Source organism: Paecilomyces variotii, assembly GCF_004022145.1.
Source record: "Paecilomyces variotii strain CBS 101075 chromosome Unknown C8Q69scaffold_3, whole genome shotgun sequence".
NCBI classification, from domain to species: Eukaryota; Fungi; Ascomycota; class Eurotiomycetes; order Eurotiales; family Thermoascaceae; genus Paecilomyces; species Paecilomyces variotii.
The window spans coordinates 497944-518935 of record NW_021167142.1 but is presented as its reverse complement, the minus strand read 5'-3'; the positions used below and the strand labels follow the sequence as shown (position 1 = coordinate 518935).

General features: G+C 51.2%; 7 protein-coding genes across 7 annotated transcripts; 4 read left to right on the top strand and 3 right to left on the bottom strand.

The window, feature by feature from the left end:
* Nucleotides 1–409: 409 nt before the first annotated feature.
* On the top strand, nt 410–2462 carry C8Q69DRAFT_202069 (EH domain binding protein epsin 2). Its single transcript, XM_028626099.1, has 3 exons — nt 410–718; nt 789–1009; nt 1065–2462. Exons 1-3 carry the CDS (start codon nt 687–689, stop codon nt 2378–2380), a joined length of 1569 nt encoding a protein of 522 aa, XP_028486348.1. The 5' UTR covers nt 410–686; the 3' UTR covers nt 2381–2462.
* Nucleotides 2463–3105, top strand: C8Q69DRAFT_202049 (hypothetical protein). The gene has a single exon (XM_028626098.1). It carries the CDS (start codon nt 2545–2547, stop codon nt 3022–3024), a length of 480 nt encoding a protein of 159 aa, XP_028486347.1. The 5' UTR covers nt 2463–2544; the 3' UTR covers nt 3025–3105.
* A 1808-nt stretch (nt 3106–4913) lies between these two features.
* Nucleotides 4914–8331, bottom strand: C8Q69DRAFT_202042 (putative spindle pole body component). The gene is made up of 4 exons (XM_028626097.1): nt 8134–8331; nt 7858–8066; nt 5329–7795; nt 4914–5275 (listed from the first exon to the last, which is right to left on the bottom strand). The coding sequence occupies exons 1-4, from the start codon at nt 8191–8193 to the stop codon at nt 5237–5239; spliced, it is 2775 nt and encodes a 924-aa protein (XP_028486346.1). The 5' UTR covers nt 8194–8331; the 3' UTR covers nt 4914–5236.
* Nucleotides 8332–8992: 661 nt separating this feature from the next.
* Nucleotides 8993–10655, top strand: C8Q69DRAFT_202018 (nuclear distribution protein PAC1). The gene is made up of 3 exons (XM_028626096.1): nt 8993–9125; nt 9186–9351; nt 9420–10655. The coding sequence occupies exons 1-3, from the start codon at nt 9088–9090 to the stop codon at nt 10605–10607; spliced, it is 1392 nt and encodes a 463-aa protein (XP_028486345.1). The 5' UTR covers nt 8993–9087; the 3' UTR covers nt 10608–10655.
* A 1198-nt stretch (nt 10656–11853) lies between these two features.
* Nucleotides 11854–14134, bottom strand: C8Q69DRAFT_505583 (60S ribosomal protein L7A; the record flags this gene model as incomplete). Its single annotated transcript, XM_028632721.1, has 5 exons — nt 11854–12054; nt 12115–12624; nt 12687–12764; nt 13586–13972; nt 14066–14134. The coding sequence occupies 5 exons, from the start codon at nt 14132–14134 to the stop codon at nt 11854–11856; spliced, it is 1245 nt and encodes a 414-aa protein (XP_028486344.1).
* Nucleotides 14061–15825, top strand: C8Q69DRAFT_201957 (putative GTP binding protein). The gene is made up of 3 exons (XM_028626094.1): nt 14061–15009; nt 15084–15636; nt 15703–15825. The coding sequence occupies exons 1-2, from the start codon at nt 14480–14482 to the stop codon at nt 15514–15516; spliced, it is 963 nt and encodes a 320-aa protein (XP_028486343.1). The 5' UTR covers nt 14061–14479; the 3' UTR covers nt 15517–15636; nt 15703–15825.
* Nucleotides 15826–16565: 740 nt separating this feature from the next.
* On the bottom strand, nt 16566–20312 carry C8Q69DRAFT_505581 (SNF2 family N-terminal domain-containing protein; the record flags this gene model as incomplete). Its single annotated transcript, XM_028632720.1, has 2 exons — nt 16566–16580; nt 16632–20312. 2 exons carry the CDS (start codon nt 20310–20312, stop codon nt 16566–16568), a joined length of 3696 nt encoding a protein of 1231 aa, XP_028486342.1.
* Between the last annotated feature and the right edge of the window lie 680 nt (nt 20313–20992).

The window sequence follows — 20992 nt, the reverse complement described above, 5'->3', positions numbered from 1 at the left end:
CTCTCTCTCCCACCAAACTTCCAGTCTTTGCTGGATCCCCTTACCACTGCGATCGCCGGAAGATCGGGACTATCTCGTGTCTGACCGTATTGACTGCTGGTCGCGTTTTTCTCGCCTCCCGGTCGCCTCATCTCCCCCCGTTTCCTTCCCAAGCGCCCGTCGGGAGGGGTGCATGCGTGCAACGCCGCAAGCCGGTCTGACGCCCTCTCTCAACCTATAATCAGGAGAAGACAGAATTCCTGGAATCGCAAAGGGGAAGCCATAATTATTCACCGCGGCGTCGTTCAAAAAAACAAAAATTAGATCGAAAAGAAAACAAGAGCTGGTTCTCAAACAATAACTATCGGTTCGCATTCAGGGAGTTGGTTTGGAACAGCCGGTTTTCCACTAGGACCACTACACAGCAACAATCATGTCGAAAGTCGTGCGAAGCGTCAAGAACGTTACCAAGGGGTATTCGTCGGTACAGATCAAGGTTCGAAATGGTGAGTTCGTCTCTTCGATAACTGAACCTATCGTTCTCTCCTGCAACCGGCCTGCATGGCCACTTGCGACATGCGAGCTTTATGGTCGCCTGGGGTGTCGACGCTCCTGAACAAAAGGGGCCTTCCTGCAACGAATCCATCGACTGACATTCGACGTGAATAGCGACAAGTAATGACCCCTGGGGCCCGACGGGCACTGAGATGGCCGAGATCGCGGCCCTGACCTTCAACAAGTAGGTCGCCTTCCAGACCGCTTTCTGTGATGGGGGATTCGCATCGTGCTGACCTACTGTTCCTTTTCAGTCCCACTGATTTCTACGAGATTATGGATATGTTGGACAAGCGACTCAACGACAAGGGCAAGAACTGGCGCCATGTGTTGAAGTCGTTGAAGGTTCTCGACTACTGTCTCCACGAAGGCTCCGAGCTCGTCGTCACCTGGGCCCGGAAGAACGTCTACATCATCAAGACTCTGCGCGAGTTTCAATACATCGATGACGACGGCAGAGATGTCGGTCAGAACGGTGAGTTGGCTGGATGGACGGGATCAGGGCTTCGACGTGGCTAATGGATTGATAGTCCGTGTTTCTGCCAAGGAGCTTACAGCGCTTATCATGGACGAGGAAAGACTACGGAGCGAGCGATCGGACCGGAAACTCTGGAAGTCGCGCGTGAGCGGCCTGGATGATTATCATGGCTTCGGAAACGAGCCCATTCGCCGGCCAGAGCGACGCGAGCGCAGACCCCGCAATGATGACGATGATGAAGAGTACCGCAAGGCGATCGAGGCCAGCAAGGCGGAAGCAGAGGAGGAGCGCAGGCGCCGCGAGAAGGCGAAGATGGCCGCCGAGGAGGATGACGACTTAGCCAAGGCGATCAAGCTGAGCAAGGAAGAGGAGGAACTGCGGAGACGCGAGCTCGAGGAAAGCAATGCTCAATCGCTGTTCGACGACACTCCCGCCCAGGCGCAACCCACCGGTTACAACCAGGGTTACCAGCAGCAGCCTGCCGTCGACTGGTTTGGCAACCCCGTGGACACTCAACAGCCCATGACGACGGGTTATCTGAACAACCAGTATGCGCAACCGACTGGATTCCAGACCCAGCCCACCGGCTACCAGAACGGATACACCAACGGCTTGCAGATGCAGCCCACCGGCTACAACCAGATGCAGTACAGCCAAGCTCAGAGCTCTTTCCTGCAGCCTCAACCCACGCTGCAGCCGCAACAGACTGCCTTCTCCAACAACCCGTACGGCACCGATGTCTGGGGGCAGCAGCAACAACAGCAACAGCCACAGCAGCAGCAGAACGACTATCTGCAGCCCGGCAGCCATAACCCGTGGGCCGGCCAGCAGCCGTCCGCTGAGGCCCTCAAGCCGATGCCCACTGGGTCTAACAACCCGTTCGCTTCGTCGTTCACGCGCCAGCAGCTCCAGACCCAAAGTCAGCCGCAGCGGCCGCAACCTCCCAGTCTCAACACTCTGGCTGAGGAGCGAACGACGACACAGTTCAACAATACGGCCAACAACCCGATTCTCAACTACCGGGCACCCTCGCCGCCCAGAAGCACCCCGCCCCAGGTCAACCAGGACCCGCATGTTGCTCGTCTCAATGCACTGTTGGCCACTGGTGAAGGACAGGATACCTTTGGTAATGTGGGTGATCTGCGTATTCCGGCCCAGCACACGGCTCCGGGTACCTTCGTCAACTCGGCCGGTCAAGGTCTGGACCGTCTCCGCGCACAGCAGACGGGCAACAACCCGTTCCTGACGCAGTCATTTACCGGAGTTCCGCGCCAGACCGGATATATGCAGCAGAACGTCAACCCATATGGGGGCCAACAGGGTTTCCAACAGCAGCCTCAGCAGGGTGGCAGCTTGATTGACCTGTAGGGGGGGGTTGTATGGTGGTGGTACAAGAGTGAGATTAGGCCGCTGGGTGGACATATATGGTGGTAGTCGTGATGAGGACATAGCCGGCCCTCTCCTATTTTCCAAACCGTTGGTACTATGCTGGTTGCTTGCTTTGAATTCGGACTGGGAGCGTTGTCTCTTTGATGGGTTTCCTGATACCAAAGGGGGTATTTCTTCTTGCTGCGTTGGGACAAGATGGTAATTCTTACGGTTCCTTTTTCTATTTCTTTTCCTTTGGTTCTAGTTCTTGCATCTGTCTCATTCCAAGCTTCTGTACTGTCCTGTCTGTCATACTGTATGCAAATATGCGTCATCAGAAAAGAAAAAAGTACAGTACAGGGATACAGTATCCGACCAGATACCTTTTTTTCTTTCTATTCCCCTCCTTTCGAGCTTCCATTTCTTGTGACATTGACTTCTCATCCCATACTACATACCACATCCTGTTTTCTTTCCTATGTCGATATACATATACATATTTCTGTCCACAGGCACACTCACACACACACACACACACAACGAGCTTTCCCACCATACTCTCTCATCTCACTCGAACCTACGGGACTATGTCTTGTCATTTTCTCTCCTTCCGTTATGTCTCTATCTCTGTCTCATTAGGTTAGCTTAGCTTTCTTATTTTTCTATAGTTTTTAGTATTATTATTATTTATTCCATATTGCTAGTTACCTGTTGACTAGTTGTAGAAGTGTATTTGCAAGTATATAACGCACAGTACATAGAGATTTACGTACTAGCCTTATGGATCTATTAGGTTTATTAGGTTTAGTTCTGCTCAGTAGATCCGTTTATCTTAACTTGTTTAGTTAGTTGGTTGTTTTTCGTTGACTTTGCTAAATTTCCTTGCTAACTAGTTTACCCCTGATTACTACTCGATATCACTGAGTTGATATTGATCAAGTTCGGGTGGCTAAACCTCACATACTAGTATTGCGTTCTCGGGTTCCAGTTTGACTATGCAGTGACACTAACGGCAGAGGTCGAACCTATAACATCGATATCAAATAAGCTTCCACATTAAAAATCCTAATAACAAGCGTCGAGATCTCAATAAATGCAGTCTAGAAGTGGACCACGTGATGCAAGGTTATCGTCTTGTCTACTCCTTTCTGTTGTTCTCACATCTTCATCCATACATGGCGGTGATCACATTCGTTCTGCTCTTCCATTTCGGGAGCTCTATTTAATCAGCCTGCTCCTTTCGCTTCAGATAATGTTACCATCGCTTCTACGCTCTTTACCCCGACTAGGACGGACATGGAAAGCCCGTTACCTTTTCCAATTCGAACTTTACCCGGATACCAGTAAGCCAGAAACTTGAAGAGGAGACCATACCAGATTATATTGCTTCGCGGTATTATCCTGCTCGAATAGGAGAAATCCTCAACGACCGGTATCAGATCGTAGGACAACTGGGGTTTGGAACTAGCTCACCGGACTTGACCCAAAATCCCATACATACTTATCGAAGTCAAGCCCACCTCGCTGAGATGATACTTAAGGTTACTTGGCCCCGCTCCGCCCACTCTCTTCTTGCTCGAGGGAGACTTAAGTCATAAATTAAAATCTTTTCTGAAGAAGGTAACTAACTAAGCTCCAATAATCCCCCGCCCCCCCCAACCTTAGTCACTCAGTAACTCTGACTGATTTTTTTTATTATTGTTGTAGGTAATTTCCGCGCTGAAGATATGGTAAAAGATCGGATTCCGCTTGAGAGCAGAGAGAGAAACTATTCTTGAAGAAAAAGGAGGAGAGAACAAGGCCAGTTTCTTACGTCTGATAACGGAAGATATTGCAGTGGGAATCAGATAAGCGTAGCTCTGCTAGGGAACTTCAAGATGATAAATAGATTCGTAAGAATCTAGAGAGTAGGTAGGTAGGTAGATGTTTGAATGATTCATAAGCTTGCTAAGTAGTTACATGAGAAGTGCAGCAGGTACTTACTTAGTATATAGCCTGAAAATCGTAAATGAACATCATCAATATAATTAGGTAGTTAACACTGACGGAGGGAAAGGGAAGCTTGAGAGTCCCAAGTTGTATTGTATTGTATTGTACATATATAGATGTAATAATAGCAAGTATATAGAACAAGCATCTGTATCGCGAAATGCCTTCAGAACTGGCCCTTCCTATTTAGCAGTCCGGGCATCGAAATTAACCTGATTTGAAACAAGTTACTAGTAGCTACATGCCGCCAAGATGCGCAACGCTAAACCCGTGCGCAAACGCGCGGATTGAGAGACAGGATTATTTAGTTTGGTTGTATAGAAAAGAAAGGCCATTTTAACCTTCTATACTTAAGTAACTCAGGCAAGGAAGGCTGGCCGGGATACTGGAATTGATTTATGTTGTATCGATGTTAGAAATCGACGAGGGCTTCCGTGCTGATCTAAGTACGTTGTGAATGGGATGGCAAAACGGCTTCGAATATCAACTGAATGGAGCTAGGCTCGTCCTAAAGCATTTGCAACGGCAATATTTGAGGAGAAAAGGCCGCGCCAGTACCAAGGCGCAGAGTCCCTTGGATTTGGTATATTGACGTGCAAAACAATCGCATTAAATACATACATGAGAAAAGAAGTCACCCGACTTCGAACCAACAGCAGAGGCACCTCTAAAAGTCAGGGGTCAAAAACGAACACAGGGTATTGCCGTGGGAAGTGATGAATTAATGAACCGACCGAACATCTGCAAACCGGTCAAAAGAAGGCATGCATAAGAGCCAGCCAGAGAAGGTGGTGATTTAAATGGCGTAGGAATAATAATCATGTCAACAGGCGCCGGGAATCCAACATAAGACCGTGTCATTCGTCATTAACGCTGCGTCGGAGGTCGCGTGAGCCCTTGCCTTGCCTGCATATCCCGTTAGTATCTTCCACCCTTTGTCAAGTAACTCGAGTACGAACCTTCATCTGCTCGATCCTGGCCTTCAGTTGGCTGGTTACCTCCGCTGCCCTCTTCCAGTTTTCAGCAGGCTCTGCAGACCGTGCAGGCTGTTCCTCTCCCGAATGACTGCCAGATCCGTATCTAAGAGAGTTGGATGATCGGATTGGGCTTCCCATGTTTGAAAAGCCAGACCCGACTGTGGGACTCAGTTTATTGTTCCTACCCAAACTACCGCTGTCCCTGGAGCTGCGACCCGGAGACTCCATACCATTGTTCTCCTTCTCATCGCTCGGGCTTGGAGACATGTAGTTCCTTGACCGGGCAGCATCAAACCGGGATCCCATGTGGAGACCGGAACGGGAGGGCGCCCCGTTACCGTTGCTGCCCGTTTCGTGATATATCGATGCGTGATCCGTCACACCCATATTGAGGCCATCTGGAACAGTGGGCGGACTAATTGCAGTTGCACGGACAGCCCGTGAGAGCTCACGCTTTAATCGCTCAATCTCCCTCTGCTGCTTCTGTACAGTCTGCTCCGCCGCCTCAGCATCACTGCGCGCCCTCACTAGCTGTGTCTCCTTAGCCTTTATGCTCAAGACATCTCTCGTATGATCCTCGATCAGCTGCGCATTCTGGTTCTGCAGTTCGGTGATCTGGGAGGCGAGGCGTGATCGCTCCGATTTGAGGTCTTCATTCATCCTCAACCAGTGCTCCTTTTCGAGGCGAAGCTCTTCTAGTTCAGCGTGTTCAGCGGCCGCAAGACCTGACATTGCGGGTGCTGCAGGAGCCGGAGCCGGGGCCGGAGCAGGTTCAGCCGCCGCAGATCTTGCAATGGGACGCCCAGCAAGGCCTCGACCGAGTCCGAATTTAGGAGGAGCAGGCGTAGGTGCGTCTTCAGATGTCGGAGATGCAACTCGTCGCTGCGGCGAAGCAGGATTGGCTGCGGGGATCTTTCGCTGCAATTTGAGCCCAGAACCGGGTGTAGCGAGCCCGCTGGTTTTTGGAATACCACCGAGCTTAGACGGAATTCCTCTGCCAGCAGGCTTAGGCCGAGAGGGAGCTGGCGCAGGTTCCTCTGCAGGTGGAGGAGGAGGAGCCGCCGCCGCTGGAGGAGCCGCTGCAGGAGCCGGTTTCTTGAGACCCAAAGCGGGCTTCTTTGTCCCAAGAGGCTTCTTGGCTGCTGGAGGAGCAGCTTTGGGGGGAGCTGCCACGGGCTTCGGTTTCTCCTTAGCCTTGACTTCTGCCGTCTCGTAGAACTCCTTAATCTTCGTTTTCCTGATGTCGTCAAGACCGTCGAGGTACGGATTCATCGCTCGCTCTCCCAAAATCTTCATGAGCGTTCCAAGTACCTCAGCTCCCCCGGCACGATTGACCTCGCTCGACTCGGTGAGGAACTTGGTACCGGCTTCAGCTATCGACTTCACTTCAGGCTTGGAGGGAACTTCCCTGGTCGTCCTGAGGCATCGAATCAAGAACTTCAGCGTCTCCTGCTTGACCTGGGGGTTCTTATGCTTCAGGAACTCAAGGACCTCCTCGAGACACTCGGACAAGTTCGTTGACGCAAAGACCGAGTCGAGTGCTTGCCCCAGAGCATCTGCTACTGACTGCTTTTTCTCCTTCAATCGTTCCAGCATAGGCCCCATGACCGTCGACCTGTATTTACCGAATCCCTGGCGGAGTCCTTTTGCGAGAAGGTCGACACAGTTTGCGGCCACAGTGACCACAGCAACGTTTGCGTCTTTCATGCACTTCGCCAGCCCTCTCACAATTTCGTCGAAGGGCCCCTCCTTGATCCTCGGCACGTTCAAAGCGTTGTGTAGCGCGTCCAGGGCGTCCTTTCTGTCTTTCCACTTCGAAGAAGAGAGCTGCTCTTGCAAATCGCTCGGCACCTTGGGCATCACATCAACTGGTTCTGCAAGGTCGAAAACGTCGACTTCTCCCTCGTCCTCCTCACCATACTCCTCTCCTTCCCCGCCTTCTCCCTCGTCACCGCCTGGAGCAGCACTAGCAGCCGCCATCGCATCTTGTTGTGCTCGTGTAAACCTCTCCTGCTTTGGGGGAGCTTCTTGCTTGACATTTTCAAACATCTTTTCGAGGTCCTGCTGTTGTACGGGCTTCAGTTCTCCCCAAAACAATGGCTTGATCGCCTCCCTGAGCCACCGGTAAAGCTCCACCGTCAGGTTCTGAGATTCCGCTCGGACGTTCTTATCTGCGTGCGCGAAAACCTTGGGCAGCACCTTGAGGACCGGTTTCGGGTCCACGATCTTACACCCGTAGTTATGATAGATGGCAGTCAACGCTGCCAGCGACGCGGCAATGATCTTCGGTTGTTTGTGCGACAGGGCGGGAAGAAGGTCTTCGATCACGGGCTCAGACTTGTCCAGTTCGATGCAGAGCAGTAGAGCTTCTACTGAACTCGTCTTTGCTGCGGCACGCATCGACGGAAGGCCCTTCTCCACGATGGGACCGACGGTGGTCCCCCGAGTTCTAGATAGATAGATTAGCCAATCCTTGTAGTGTAAATACCAGGTGCATCTGGGGAAACACACCTCGTGCACGCTTGGACGCCTCCATATTTCAGAAAGGCGCAATAAGCAGCGAGACCCTCTTGCTGTGCGGCGACGTTGGAGTCGGCAACAGCACCTTTCCATAGCCCAGGATCCTGCAAGAACGGTCTAAACACAGGGTCCGATTCATCGGGTGTCTTTTCGAATTGCTTTGCAGCATCCTCATAGCCCTCTTTCCTGACTTTCCAATTCTGCCAGACAAGGAATCAGCATCAACATCGACATCGCACGTGGTATGGCGGGGTAGAATTGACGGACCTTGTGTGTAAAACGATCGGGCAATGGCAAAGACGAAAAGTCCTCTTCTGCCTCCGCCATATCTGCGACTATTCAATGATGAATTTCAAGGGTGTCTTGCTTTTCTGGTTGAGTGACTTTGCCGTTAGCATCCGCACCGCTTGTTAGATCAAATATCGAATAGGTGCGCAGGCAGAAGGTGCTCTGTGAAATTCAACAGATAATGTCTCATATGATAGAGTAAAGACGCACCTGGTCTATATGTGAGCCCCAAAAGACCAGTCCAACGCGCTCCACTGGCTTTCATGCACAGTGTGCGTAGCGTATATACGTAACTTGTCGCACGGAGCAGCTGTCGTCATTCAATAAATAAACAAGGCGGCGCGCTGTGCCCGATGGCTTTCGTCTTGATGATGGAATCAGCCTGCAACAACCTAGACTCTGACGGTGGCCGTGGTTGTGAAGAACAATGTGCGGAGAAAAGCGACAGCAAGAGATGTCAACAAAGTGTCCGTGGCTGCCATCGCTGTGGTGACTTCGCGACCCAAGGGAATTCCAGGCTTGGCATTTCCGATGCGGCCCGCGGGCCTGTGGACGTTTCCCCGCTGGTTTGGCGAGACACAACAGATTGACAGCACAGCATCATCCAACTCTCCTCCTAGCGTCCAGATGCTGCAGACAAGGCTGCTGCTCTCTGATCTGGCCTGGCTTCAAAACCACCTGCCCCGTGCTGCTGTTCTTTGTCCTGCAGGAACCACACGCTGACCGCTGCCCGATCAAATAACTAACGCTTCTGGCCCCTGATCCAAAACAAAAACCCCGCGAGCCACCAGTGATCTGTTCTGCAGGACATATTCTGCTTCATCTCCGTGGTCGCGAGGCCCAGAGCTAACGTTGAAACTGCCGCTGACGGTTGCGGATGACCGTTTCTGACATCGACTGTCTCGAGTCACTGCGCTCAATTCTGCCGCGATCATGAGCCAACTACTCACATCGCGGCAGGCGGAGGAACTGTAAGTGCTCCGGGGAAGCTGCTGGACCAGCTGACGAGAAGCTAATTGATTCCCGTATAGCCACAAATCCATCATAGCCTACTTGGCTTCTGTGAATCTCCCCAAGAGCTCAGCTGCCCTGAGGGAGGAGCTCGCGGACTCGATTACCCTGGACGATGCCACAACGAAGAAATATGAAGGGCTACTGGAGAAGAAGTGGACGAGTGTCGTTCGCTTACAGAAGAAGGTGGGAATATATACGTGGTGCTACCAGCAGAGTCGAATTTAACTGACCGTGCCCCGCTTTCCCCCCAGATAATGGACCTAGAATCAAGATGTGCTGCGCTGCAATCGGAGCTGGATTCTGCCACACCAACATCACTCTCTCGAAGGAATCAGGATCCTGTGTCTTGGCTACCTCGTGCCCCGCCTCGACATGATCTTCAGTCGCATCGTGGGCCTGTTACCTGCGTTGCGTTCCACCCGATCTTCTCGTCTCTCGCGTCTGGATCTGAAGATACGACAATCAAAATCTGGGATTGGGAGCTAGGAGAGCTGGAGAGGACAATCAAAGGTCACACCAGGGCGGTTCTGGATGTGGATTATGGTGGACCTCGAGGTGGTACCTTACTTGCATCGTGCTCGTCCGATCTAACGATAAAACTGTGGGACCCGTCCGATGAGTACAAAAACATCCGAACGCTTCCCGGTCACGATCACAGTGTCTCTGCAGTTCGATTCATACCGTCTGGAGCCGCTGGTTCACCTACATCTGGCAATCTTCTTGTCTCCGCGTCAAGAGACAGGACCTTGCGGATATGGGACGTCACAACAGGATATTGCGTTAAGACGTTGCAGGGCCACTTGGAATGGGTACGTGACGTCGCCCCGTCACCAGATGGCCGTTTTCTCTTCTCCGGTGGAGATGACCGGATACCCCGACTCTGGGATATCTCTTCTGGGGAGACGAAGGCGACCTTCCTCGGCCATGAACACGTCGTTGAGTGTGTTGCGTTCGCCCCCGCTACTGCGTACCCACACTTGGCTGGGCTGGCTGGGCTTAAGAAGCCACCACCCGCGTCCTCCTCTGCTGAATATGCTGCTACTGGCTCTCGAGACAAGACGATCCGACTATGGGACTCTCGGGGGACGTTGATCAAGACGTTGGTTGGACACGACAACTGGGTGCGTGCGCTGGTCTTCCATCCAGGAGGGAAATATCTTCTGTCCGTATCAGATGACAAGACCATCCGTTGCTGGGATCTCACCCAGGAGTGCAAGTGCGTTCGCACAATCGACAATGTTCACGGACACTTCGTCAGCTGCATCCGATGGGCACCCAGTATGCTTAAAGACGCAGCAGCTAATGGGGAGGCAAGCACCAATGGCTCGTCCACGCCCGTAACGAACGGGGCGAAGAAGGACGACCCGAACAAACTAGCGATCAGATGTGTGATCGCGACGGGTAGCGTAGACTTGAGTGTACGGGTCTTTGCTTCATAGGAAGCCAAAAGAAAACAGTCTCGAAAAGACTCACCAGTCATTTCAACACACAAAAGTGGAAGAAGGATCGGAAGAGACGTGATAACGAACCAACCTCATAAGATAGACCAGGGACAGAGAAGAGACCACCCATCGCAAGCATTATTGCCAATCGCCTCATCTGTTTCCCTTTTTTTCTCTTTAGCCACTTCTCCTTCCTCGGCCTCATCCTTGGTACTAGCTCTTTTTATTATCCCGAATCTTCTCACTTTCTCGTACATAATCTTCATCCATCCATCCATCCGTCCACACTTACCTACTTCCTTCCTTTCCTTGCCCCTCTTTTGTCCGTTTCTCTCTCGTCTATCTAACCACTCCTACATACATACATACATGTTCTCGCGGTCTTACCTATCCTCCGCAACTTATCATTCGTCCGATCCGATCCGATCCGATCATCCTGTCGTCCTTTTTCTGATACCCTGCTGAATTGAATTTATTTCTTCTCACTATTCATCTATCATCCATATTCCCTCTTTCCCTTGACTGACGGGGGAAGATGTGGTGGGGTTTCTGGCTCCTTTCCTCTCTTCTTGTTGTATATCTTGAGATGCGAAAAGGGTGAAAGAAAATAGCGTTCGATCTTCAGATATTAATTATAAAGAACTTAGTTTATAGAGATGTGTTTTGCTACTAGAGGATATAGAGTTGTAATGTATTTATACTTGTAAGGACAGTAGATTTGTTTAGTAAGGTTGCTGAGAGGGGGAGAAGGCAACATCTGATGGCGCAAACACAAAATTTTTGCAGGACATATCCCCTGCAACTCCATACCACCCTACAGGTTCATTTTGTAGGGTACACAGGCTACAGGCTACAGCTTGATTTACTCTACGAAGCAGAATTCACGAATGCTTCCACATCAGTAATAGCAGGACTGCGAGATGAGTTTTGAAATGCATTCATGGGTATCTGCAAACTGGAAACCGTGTAAGAACCAAAGGAAACTGAACTGCCCGAGCTGACGTGAAAATGTTTTTGCCATCGAGATGGATTCTTCTTTTCAGGTAACTCGGGACGGAACGCGAGGGAGCGTGCCGTCAATCTAAGCTAATTGTGCCATGACAGTCATTAAGTGCCCATTTCCCATTTCCCCTTTAGTGGAGCTGAAAACAGAAAAAGACGCCTTTCAAAGTCGCTGACTCCGAGTAGAGAAACAAGTTATTTTATTTTTTTTTGAAGTGCTCAAATTCTAAGCGAGAATCGCTTAGAGCTTGATGGCGTTCTCAACGGCCTTGCGCTTCTTCTCCTGGCGGGCAATGGACTTGGCACCGAGGATACCACCACCCCAGTGGCGGCGGTTCTCCTCGTACTTGTCGCTGTAACCCTCCTTGATGGCAGTGACGAGCTTGGCGAACTCGCTCTTGTCCTCAGCGCGGGTCTCGGTGATGGCGAGGACGGCAGCGGTCTAGAAGAAAGCTGTTAGAAATGATCTGGAATATCTTACCCGAATAGAGGATGTATTTACCTTCTTGTGGACAACAGTTCCCAGACGGGCCTTGCCCTTGACGATGGCGTACGGGACACCCATCTTGCGGCAGAGGGCAGGGAGGAAGACGACGAGCTCAATGGGGTCGACGTCGTGGGCGATCAGGACGAGAGAAGCCTTCTTGTTCTCAACGAGACCGACAACGTGGTTGAGACCGTACTTGACGGCGTAGGGCTTCTTGGAGACATCCTCCTTCTTCTTGCCCTCAGCGACGGCGGTGGCCTCCTGGAGGAGACGCTCCTTCTTCTCAGCCTTGGACTCGGGGCGGTACTTGTTGAGGAACTTGAAGGTCTGAGCAGCGGTGTTGCGGTCCAGAGTGTTCTGGAACTGAGCAATGGCCGGGGGAACCTTGAGGCGCATGTTCAGGATCTTCTTCTGGCGCTGCAGGCGGACATATTCGGGCCACTTGACGAAGCGGGACAGGTTGCGCTTGGGCTGGATGTCCTGGCCGATACCGAAGTTGCGGGGGCGCTTCTCGATGAGAGGGCTCTGTGTCTTCGTTAGCACAGAAGTCCAGATGATAGGATTCATCGACGCAGATTAGTACATACCTTGGCGGCCTTCTTGCTAGCACCGGCCTTACCCTGGGGGTAGGGCGCGGGAGCGGCCTTCTTACCGGACTTAGGGGGCTATCATTGAGAAAAGAAGATGTCAGCGAACCGTGTTCACCAATTGTGGCATCTTCTTTGAACTCTAGAGAGCGCATGAGAGAGTATTTCTACTACCCTCATGGCTCAAGCCAGATCATCACCGATGCACAAGCCATTTTCAGGACATGTGCAATCGGCGGAATTGCTTTCGAGACATTGTGACCGAATCTTGAACGATTCGGATACGGAAGTCTCACGACATCTCGCAGAGATCAAGAAGACTCCTCAAGAATCAAGTCGGAATTGTTTTAGCTTACCACCATTGTTGTCGACTGATTGACCGCTGCGCTGGGGAACAGGACTGCAGAACGGAGGAAGGAAAAAAGAGGAGCGGAAGTGCACAAGATATAGAAGTTCGCGCCGGTGCAAACTGTGGGCCGCGCTAACAGTGCGGGAATCAAGCGAGCCGGGCTGGTCACGTGGATTGAATTAGGGCAAGGCCCTATCTCGGTCTAGGTTCGCCGGGTTCGGAGCCTCAGGCATCATCTTCGAGGCATTTACTAGTAATGTATATGCATATATACCATTCAGTGACAGAGCCCGTTTCTATATCAGAACATGAAATAAAAGCGCTATCTTCCAAAATAGCGTCGTATTACTCCATACATGCATAGAACGCCAAAATGCAACCCGTATATCATAACCTTAGCAAAGAAAAAATAGTTAGCGACCTTTCACGACAAACCAGGGTATATTCATATTCAGCGCCATGCTCCCAGACCCGGCAGTCCCGTCCGTCCAACAGTGCTCGCAGCCTCCACAGCTCTCCGTTTTCCTTTATTTCCCTCCTGACTTCGTACGCCCGCGACAATCTTTTCCAGGTTGGTCTCGACCACCACTCCTCCGACAATCATCTCACTCAAAGTCGCGTGCATCGTCTCAAAGCCGAAAATGAGGTCTAGCTCGCAGACGTTCTCGAAGAGACGGTCCAGCGCCTCGACAAACACCTGGATGAGATCGATCAATGCGAGCGGTGATTCGGTGGATGTAGAGATCATGATGAAAGACAAAGTGGCATAAGTGCGGTAGGTGATCTGGGTCGGAGCATCGGAGGGGCCACTTGCAGCGCTGGAACGAGCGCCCTGAGAAAGCAAGGGAGGCAGAGGGAGAAAATTGCAGGCTGTCGAGGGACGCTGGGAGACCAAGTCGTAGATTTGCGCAATCAGGGATTGTTGCATCTGGGTGTCCTACGCGCGTGTGCGGTTAGCAGGAAAGCAAGAATGCGCAGATGCCAGGAATTCACAGAGATAGATAAGATGGCTGGGAAAAGAGATGCTCACAATCTGGGTATAGAACTTGGTCAGGCGTGGTTGCCCATTATTGTTGAAGACGAGGACAGCGTTGATCATGCTTGCGAAACTGGGAGTAACCGGGGAAAGATACAGTCAGGTACAATGATCTCGAAAACGTTCAATCGCTTCTGTGCCGCTCAAACCTGCCAGTGCAGAGGGCGCTTCAATAACAATCCGGTGCTGGAGCTCTTATCAGAGTTGATGCGGCGGGGTCAGTCGGGGACGGAGATCGCGGCGGAAGTTCAACGTGTTTGGTTCCACCTGAGCTTTGCTTGAGGCGGAGGTACTTAGAAAATCTGGAGAAACCCAAGATCTAGGTAGATTTTGGTCACTCCCTACTCATTGCATTCCCTCTCTGTATAAAGATCCTTGTCTCAGAACTAGAAGAACCAGTCAGCTATAATGAATAAGCCCATTATTTGCAAATTCTGTCTGCGTCGGACACCGCAATACCTCTCCGCGCGGCGATTCTCGTCCGCAATCGCCCCGAACAGCGATCCTACGACCCCGACGAAGATACCTCTTCGCGACCTTTCTGCCTCCGATCTTTCTTATTACTGGGATACACCCGCGCCCAATGCGTCTCAACTCGCTTACGCGGAAAAATTCTTCGCTCCATCGCGACACGGGCCGATCAAGCTATGGTCAGCTGCGAAATTCCGAACCACGCCTCTCTCGTCGATAGAGCCTGAAGTAGCCTTTCTCGGACGATCGAATGTTGGCAAGAGCTCGCTGTTGAATGCAGTAATGGGTAGGGAAATGTGCTGGACGTCTTCCAAACCAGGAAGAACGAGAGAAATGAACGCGTTCGGTATCGGAGGTACGAAGGGCGGAGAATCGAAAATTGTCTTGCTCGACATGCCCGGCTATGGCAAGGCTAGTAGAGAGGAATGGGGGACGGAAATTATGAAATATCTTAAAGAAAGGAAACAGTACGGAACCACTATCTGTGTCCCGACGCAAAATGCCCGTCTTGTGCTAATGTATACCAACTCGATCTATTTAGACTTCGACGAGCTTTCCTCTTGATCGACAGCGCGCATGGCCTGAAGAAGATCGATGAGGACCTCCTGATGCTATTCAGACGATACGCTATTCCCCACCAGATCGTCGTATCCAAGGTCGATAAGTTCCTATTCAAGAACAAGAAACAGGCAAAAAGCGGAGTGGCACCGGCGAATATTATGAAGTTGCAGGAGACGCTTCACAATCTCAGACCGCTGGTCCAACCTGACGGTCGATTGGAAGGTCCGGGAGCACTGGGTGAAATCGTGACTTGCAGTGGAGAGACTTCGATAGGACCAGGTCAGAAGTTAGGTGTCAACGCGCTGCGTTGGGCTATTTTATCCGCTGCTGGGTTTGATGGCAATGTGGAAGCGAGGCGAGAGATCATCCCGCAGGGAGCATCAATCGAAGAACGAGCACCATCTGGGCCGTGAATATTCATCTCGCAGTAGAGAATGGAACTCTACATCGTAGGACGCAGCCTGGACTGCCTTCCCACCCTACTGAAGCTAACATAGCAAACGCGAAGGATGCCTAAATACTAGAGCGCCGAGGTAAGATAACCGCCCTTCGCTTTTGCTCCCCATTCCTGTTTTAAATATGCTAACTGCGTATGCCAGTCTCCCGTTGTCCAGCATGGCCCGGCGACAAGGAAGTCGAGTAAGCGTAAAGGATGTATATTCCTGACATCCTACTCGATCAGGGAAACGCTCGTGTTCCACTCAATGCGATTGATAGCATCTAGACCTCTCGTCTCCAAACTCTAGATGCAAGTGCATAGGATCGATAAGCAGAACTCCCATACAGATCTCGACTGCTGAGACTCATCTAGTTGATCTAGTCTCATGACTGCATTATTCGGGAATCGAAAGGCTCGATATCACTACATGCATCAAGTCGGGAGCTCATATAGATATATCGGGAAGAGGCCAACATCATCATAATCATCAACCACATACTACCAGCTTCCCCGAAAATATGTATACTTAATTTACTGTCCTCAAGGAGAGGATATACAGTGTACGTAACCATATGATAGGGGTTACGAATAATGCCAAGTCAATCAGGAACATATCAACTTCCTTGCTAATTCCATCCATCATTAAGAATCCATTAATAGACATGTCTGAGCTAGCAACTAGCTGTAGGGGCAACATTGCGAGAAAGAACAAGCCGCCCATACCCAAAGACGAAGTCCAGGAAAAGTACATGACAGGTAATCAAGTGTAACGGGGCTTTCATGTGCGTCTAGGAAAATCTAGCCCGTCTGGTGCACCGCGCAGCTGTATTATTCACGGGTGCTGCGGATCCATCAAGAATTACAACAGGCGAATTATGAGTGCATACAACGAAGGGAAAACACGTCCAAGTAAACGCCGGGCCCCGTGGTATCTCCCTTAGGCGTCGAGCCTGAATATGAAAAAGCGGAACAACTTCAAATACAGGAAAGAAAATTGAAGTGCTGTGATGCTCATCACCGTACTTAGGTTTGGATGCCCTAGGAAAGTTAGTCGACCGTATGAAAAGGCAGAACAGTGAGAGAACTTACAAAGAGGTACGCTAACTCTCTTGTTCCGAGTCGAGATACGTTCTTGCTCGCGTTCTCATCAAGAGCACCCTCAATGAGCTCTCGCTTCTTCTCCTGAAGCGCGATAATGCGGTCCTCGACCGTGTTCTTGACGAGCACGCGATGGACGCGCACTTCGCGCATTTGACCGATACGGTGTGCGCGGTCGATCGCCTGCTCTTCAATATACGGGTTCCAGAACGGGTCGAAGATGATAACCTGAGAGGCTGCCACAAGGTTGAGACCAGAGTTGCCAGCTTTCAGGGAGACCAACAGTACCCTGCAGTCTGGGTTGTCGGTGAAGTCAATGACCGCACTGTTGCGTTCAGCTGGTTTCATGCTACCGTCGTAGCGGTGGTATCGCCATCCCTTACGCATGATCGGGACTTCAAGCAGGTCAAGAAGCGAAGTGAACTGACTGAAGATGATCGTCTTTTCTCCTTCGCTGCGGCTCTCCGTCTGCTCCAAGATTTCCATGGTCTTTTCGATCTTTGCGCTAGTCACCCAGGTTTTCTCGAGACGGCGAAGGTACTTGCGCTTCGCTTTGGCATTCTTCATGCCTTCTTTCTTGAGCTCTGCCAAGGTTCGTTTTTGTCCGCGAGCACGCTTCGCTTTACCTTTACCCTTGGTTTTCTTCGTTTTCGAATTGCCCTCACTGTACTCTTCATCGTCAACGATGAAGCGAGAAAGACTGCCATTATCATCCTCATCACTATCATCGTCGCTATCAGTGTCTTCTTCTTCCACATTATCATTCCCCTGGGCTTCACCTTCAGCGGTTTCACCTCCCTCCTCCGGATAGTGAACCTTTCTGAAGGAGACATGGTCTGTGACTTTCTTCGGATCGACCTTGGCACGGCAGTTTGGACATTTGACTTCAACAGACCCGTCGTGACCCAGCCGCACAGCTAAAGCTGGGTCAGAAATCCTCGCGAAGCACTCAGCGCATGTGCTGTGTCCACAAGGGAAGAAAATGATTGGATTCTCAACTGCGTCGATGCACACCGGACATTCCAGATTGTCATTCTCCTTTAGTCTGATCACGACTTCCTGACTGAACACCTTGGCGTTAGCGATAAGGTCGAGTTCTCCCGTGCTCGCGTTGACATCCACGCTGAAATCGCTAAGTAGATGTGGATGGCAGCAAGCTTGCCGCAGTCGGAGAAGCAGCACAAGAACGTTGGAGTAATTGCGACCGACGCTTCCTGCTTTGAGATACTTGTTGAACTGGAGTTGGGTCTTTGTCTCCAAAGCCTGGTACAGCTCCTGTTCATCGTCGCTAAATACGGCATGAACCTCCTCAGTAATGCGTGGCGGCAGCTGCAAAATGGGCTTGCCATTAATCTCTGAAGTCTTGGTTCGGCGGAGAAGAACAGCTTTCAACAGCACTTGCAGCTGCTGCATCGCTTTGTCCTGGACGCTGGTGATGGAGCTCTTAAGAGGACGCGTGAACACTGCATTGAACCTCTCCAATTCGCAGTAAGGGCGGATACGGAGAAACCTGAGCAAAGAATGCAGTTCGCCCACATTGTTCATCATCGGAGTACCGCTCATGCACCATCGATAGATCGAGTCGATGCAACAGGACGCCAGAGCTGCCTTTGTGTTCCGATTCTTGATACATTGGGCCTCATCGATGACTGTACGGTACCACTTGCTTCCAGGTCCGAGTATAGGCAGACTATAAGTTTCATGAGAGATATTCCCATTCCGACGTTTTCTCTCCTTCCACTCTTCTCGGCGCTTGAATTCAGAAGCTAATGTTCCAAACGTGGTGAGAACGACATCGTACTTCTTCAGGTCTTTATATTTGACAGCTCGCTTGTCACCGTGAAGCACGTATATGGACCGCTGAAACTTTCCAGGCCTGAGCATTCTTTCGATCTCCCGCTTCCACTGATGCATCAGAGCCACGGGGGCAATGATCAGCGTTGTCTTTCGTTCGGGGTCGGTAGAAGGCCGCGAGACGATAAGAGCAAGAGCTTGGATGGTCTTGCCCAAGCCCATATCATCGGCAAGAATCCCTCCCTTTTGCTCACTCTCTTCCATAGACTTCATCCATGCAAGACCTAGTTTTTGGTGTTCCATCAAGGGGTATTTCAAAGCTTCCGGAGTTCCTTCCTGTCCCGACATAGCGAGTTCCATGTCTGGTCTAATAGTCTCCAATAGCTGCTTGATTTCTTCTGTCGTCTTCTTCGGATCCGAGGAAATGTCATCATACAGGTCCCGATACCTGTCCCTCAGATAATCATATTCATCGTCGCGGCCAAAGCCTGAAAAAGTGGAGACCAGATCTCCGTAATACTGGCCGAAACTGTTGGACGAGGAAGGGCCTGAGAAGCTATGATACATTTGGCTTGCATTGTCGAATACTTTCTTCTTCGTCTCGTTGAGTCGCGCCATAGTATTTTGGAGGACGTTAGGTCCATACCAGCTGTTGCTGTTCCGAGGAGCAGCTGTGTTCATATCACCATATACGTACTGTGGATTGACATAGCCATTAGAGCTGCCTAGAATTCCTGGATCTCTGTGCTGTCCGGCATTCCACGAGTACGAAGGATGGTTTCCGGAATTCTTGAGAAAGTTATAGTTGTGCAAAGAATGCGGCGGACGGTATGTCTGTCTGGCGCTGCGTTCGAAGTCTCGGGGTGTTATCTCTGCAATATCACTATCGCTACTGTCGAGCTGGGAAGCCGACGGAGGGCGCCGGGCCAACGTCTCATCTTTTGCGATGGACTCTCTCGGCTGTCTGCTCGCAGAAGCAGCACCAACTTGATGCGACCTTGGGGCGAAGAAATCTGTCGGACCAAAACTGGGCAGCTCTCGTCGAGTGTCATGTCCCACAAGGCTCTGGTTGCGCGGAGGGGGCATTGCTAAGGAATCAAGCGTGGCATGGCTGGGGGCGGGTGAACTCGAGGCCGTTGGGTGCTGTGGCCCATCAACCCATCCTTCTTGCAATTTCCTGGCCAGTTCTTCATCCCGACGTTCCTGCTCCCTTCGTTGTTCGAGCCACTTCTCTGCCTCCTGCTGGTGTCGCTGCATGTCATGAAAGGTATCTAGGCTGTCAAGACCCAGTAACTGTTGGAGTTCACTACTGGCTTCCAAGGCATCGCTAGATTTAGCAGCTTCCCCGAAACCGGCAGAGGAAACGCTTGAAGCCGTCGGAGTCGATGAGACAGAACGTGGATACATCGGGGTATTCCGCTTTGAGGCTGGCTCCGAAGTCTCTCCCATATATCCAGCATCAACATCTTCATACTGGCGTTTGCGTGTCGGCAAAGGTTGCAAAAAGCGAGACGTATCTGGATAGGGCACATGTCCACGAGATTGAGATGATGCGGAATTGCTTGAGTTGGCGATAGACGTCTGCTGCGACCCGCCCCATCTTGGGATGCTGGACGAGTCTGCTGGCCTCTCGTCCAAAGGGCCATCCAGCTGCGATGGCCCATGCGATGATCTCGAGGGCGCTGCTGACGACGAACGAGGACGGTCTCCACGCAGGCGCGCCACCTGCTGTTCCAGTTTCTTGATGGCTTCCATCAATTCTTCTTTGCTCTCGATATCATCAGGCTGTGATTCCTCGAGACTTTGCAGCAGGACGTGGTGCAGCGAGAGATCTTCGAGGAGGTCCTCCATGGCGGCATCACCGGAGGAGGCAGCCATGATTTTTGTATCTTCCTGGTGAGGCTAGGTTGTAGGTAACTCCAACGTTGGTGTGCTCAGCAGGCGTAACGCGGTCTAGCCAACACCTCCAGGGTGAGCAACACCGTCGAACAGAGAGGGGCCGATTTACCTGTTTGTACCCTGCAAGGCGTACCGCGGGTGCAAAGGTCGAGCCTCTGTTTTTTTCCCGCGCAGGTTCGACCTCAGCCTTACGACAGCCTGAATCGGTTGCGGGCGGCAGCTGAAAGCTGCTGATTTTCTGTTGGATCAAAGTTAAGCTTGCGAGGCTCGCGATAACCAAATGGAATTTACGGCTAAGTCAATCAGTTGGGTTTGGCCACGCGGGCGATCCGCGGGCTGGACCTGCTAAGTAGCAGAGCCTCACTCCGCCAGGAACACAAAACCAGCGATGATTCTAGTGAAATATGGCAGACATTAGGGAAGTAATGCACAGCTGGATAGGAAAAAGAATACGAGTGCAGAATAGGAAGATGGTCAATGAAGGACCAAAACTGGTGTGTCGCAGACGGTGGGTGCGTTGAGTGGGAGAAGTGAAGGTGGCAAGTGTAGGCTTTTTTCCTTCTCTCTGGGCGCCATGGCGATGGAGGAAGAGAAGAAAAAAGATTTCAAATCATACATGGCCGGGGCAGAGGAATTTCTTCTTCTGCATACAGTTAATA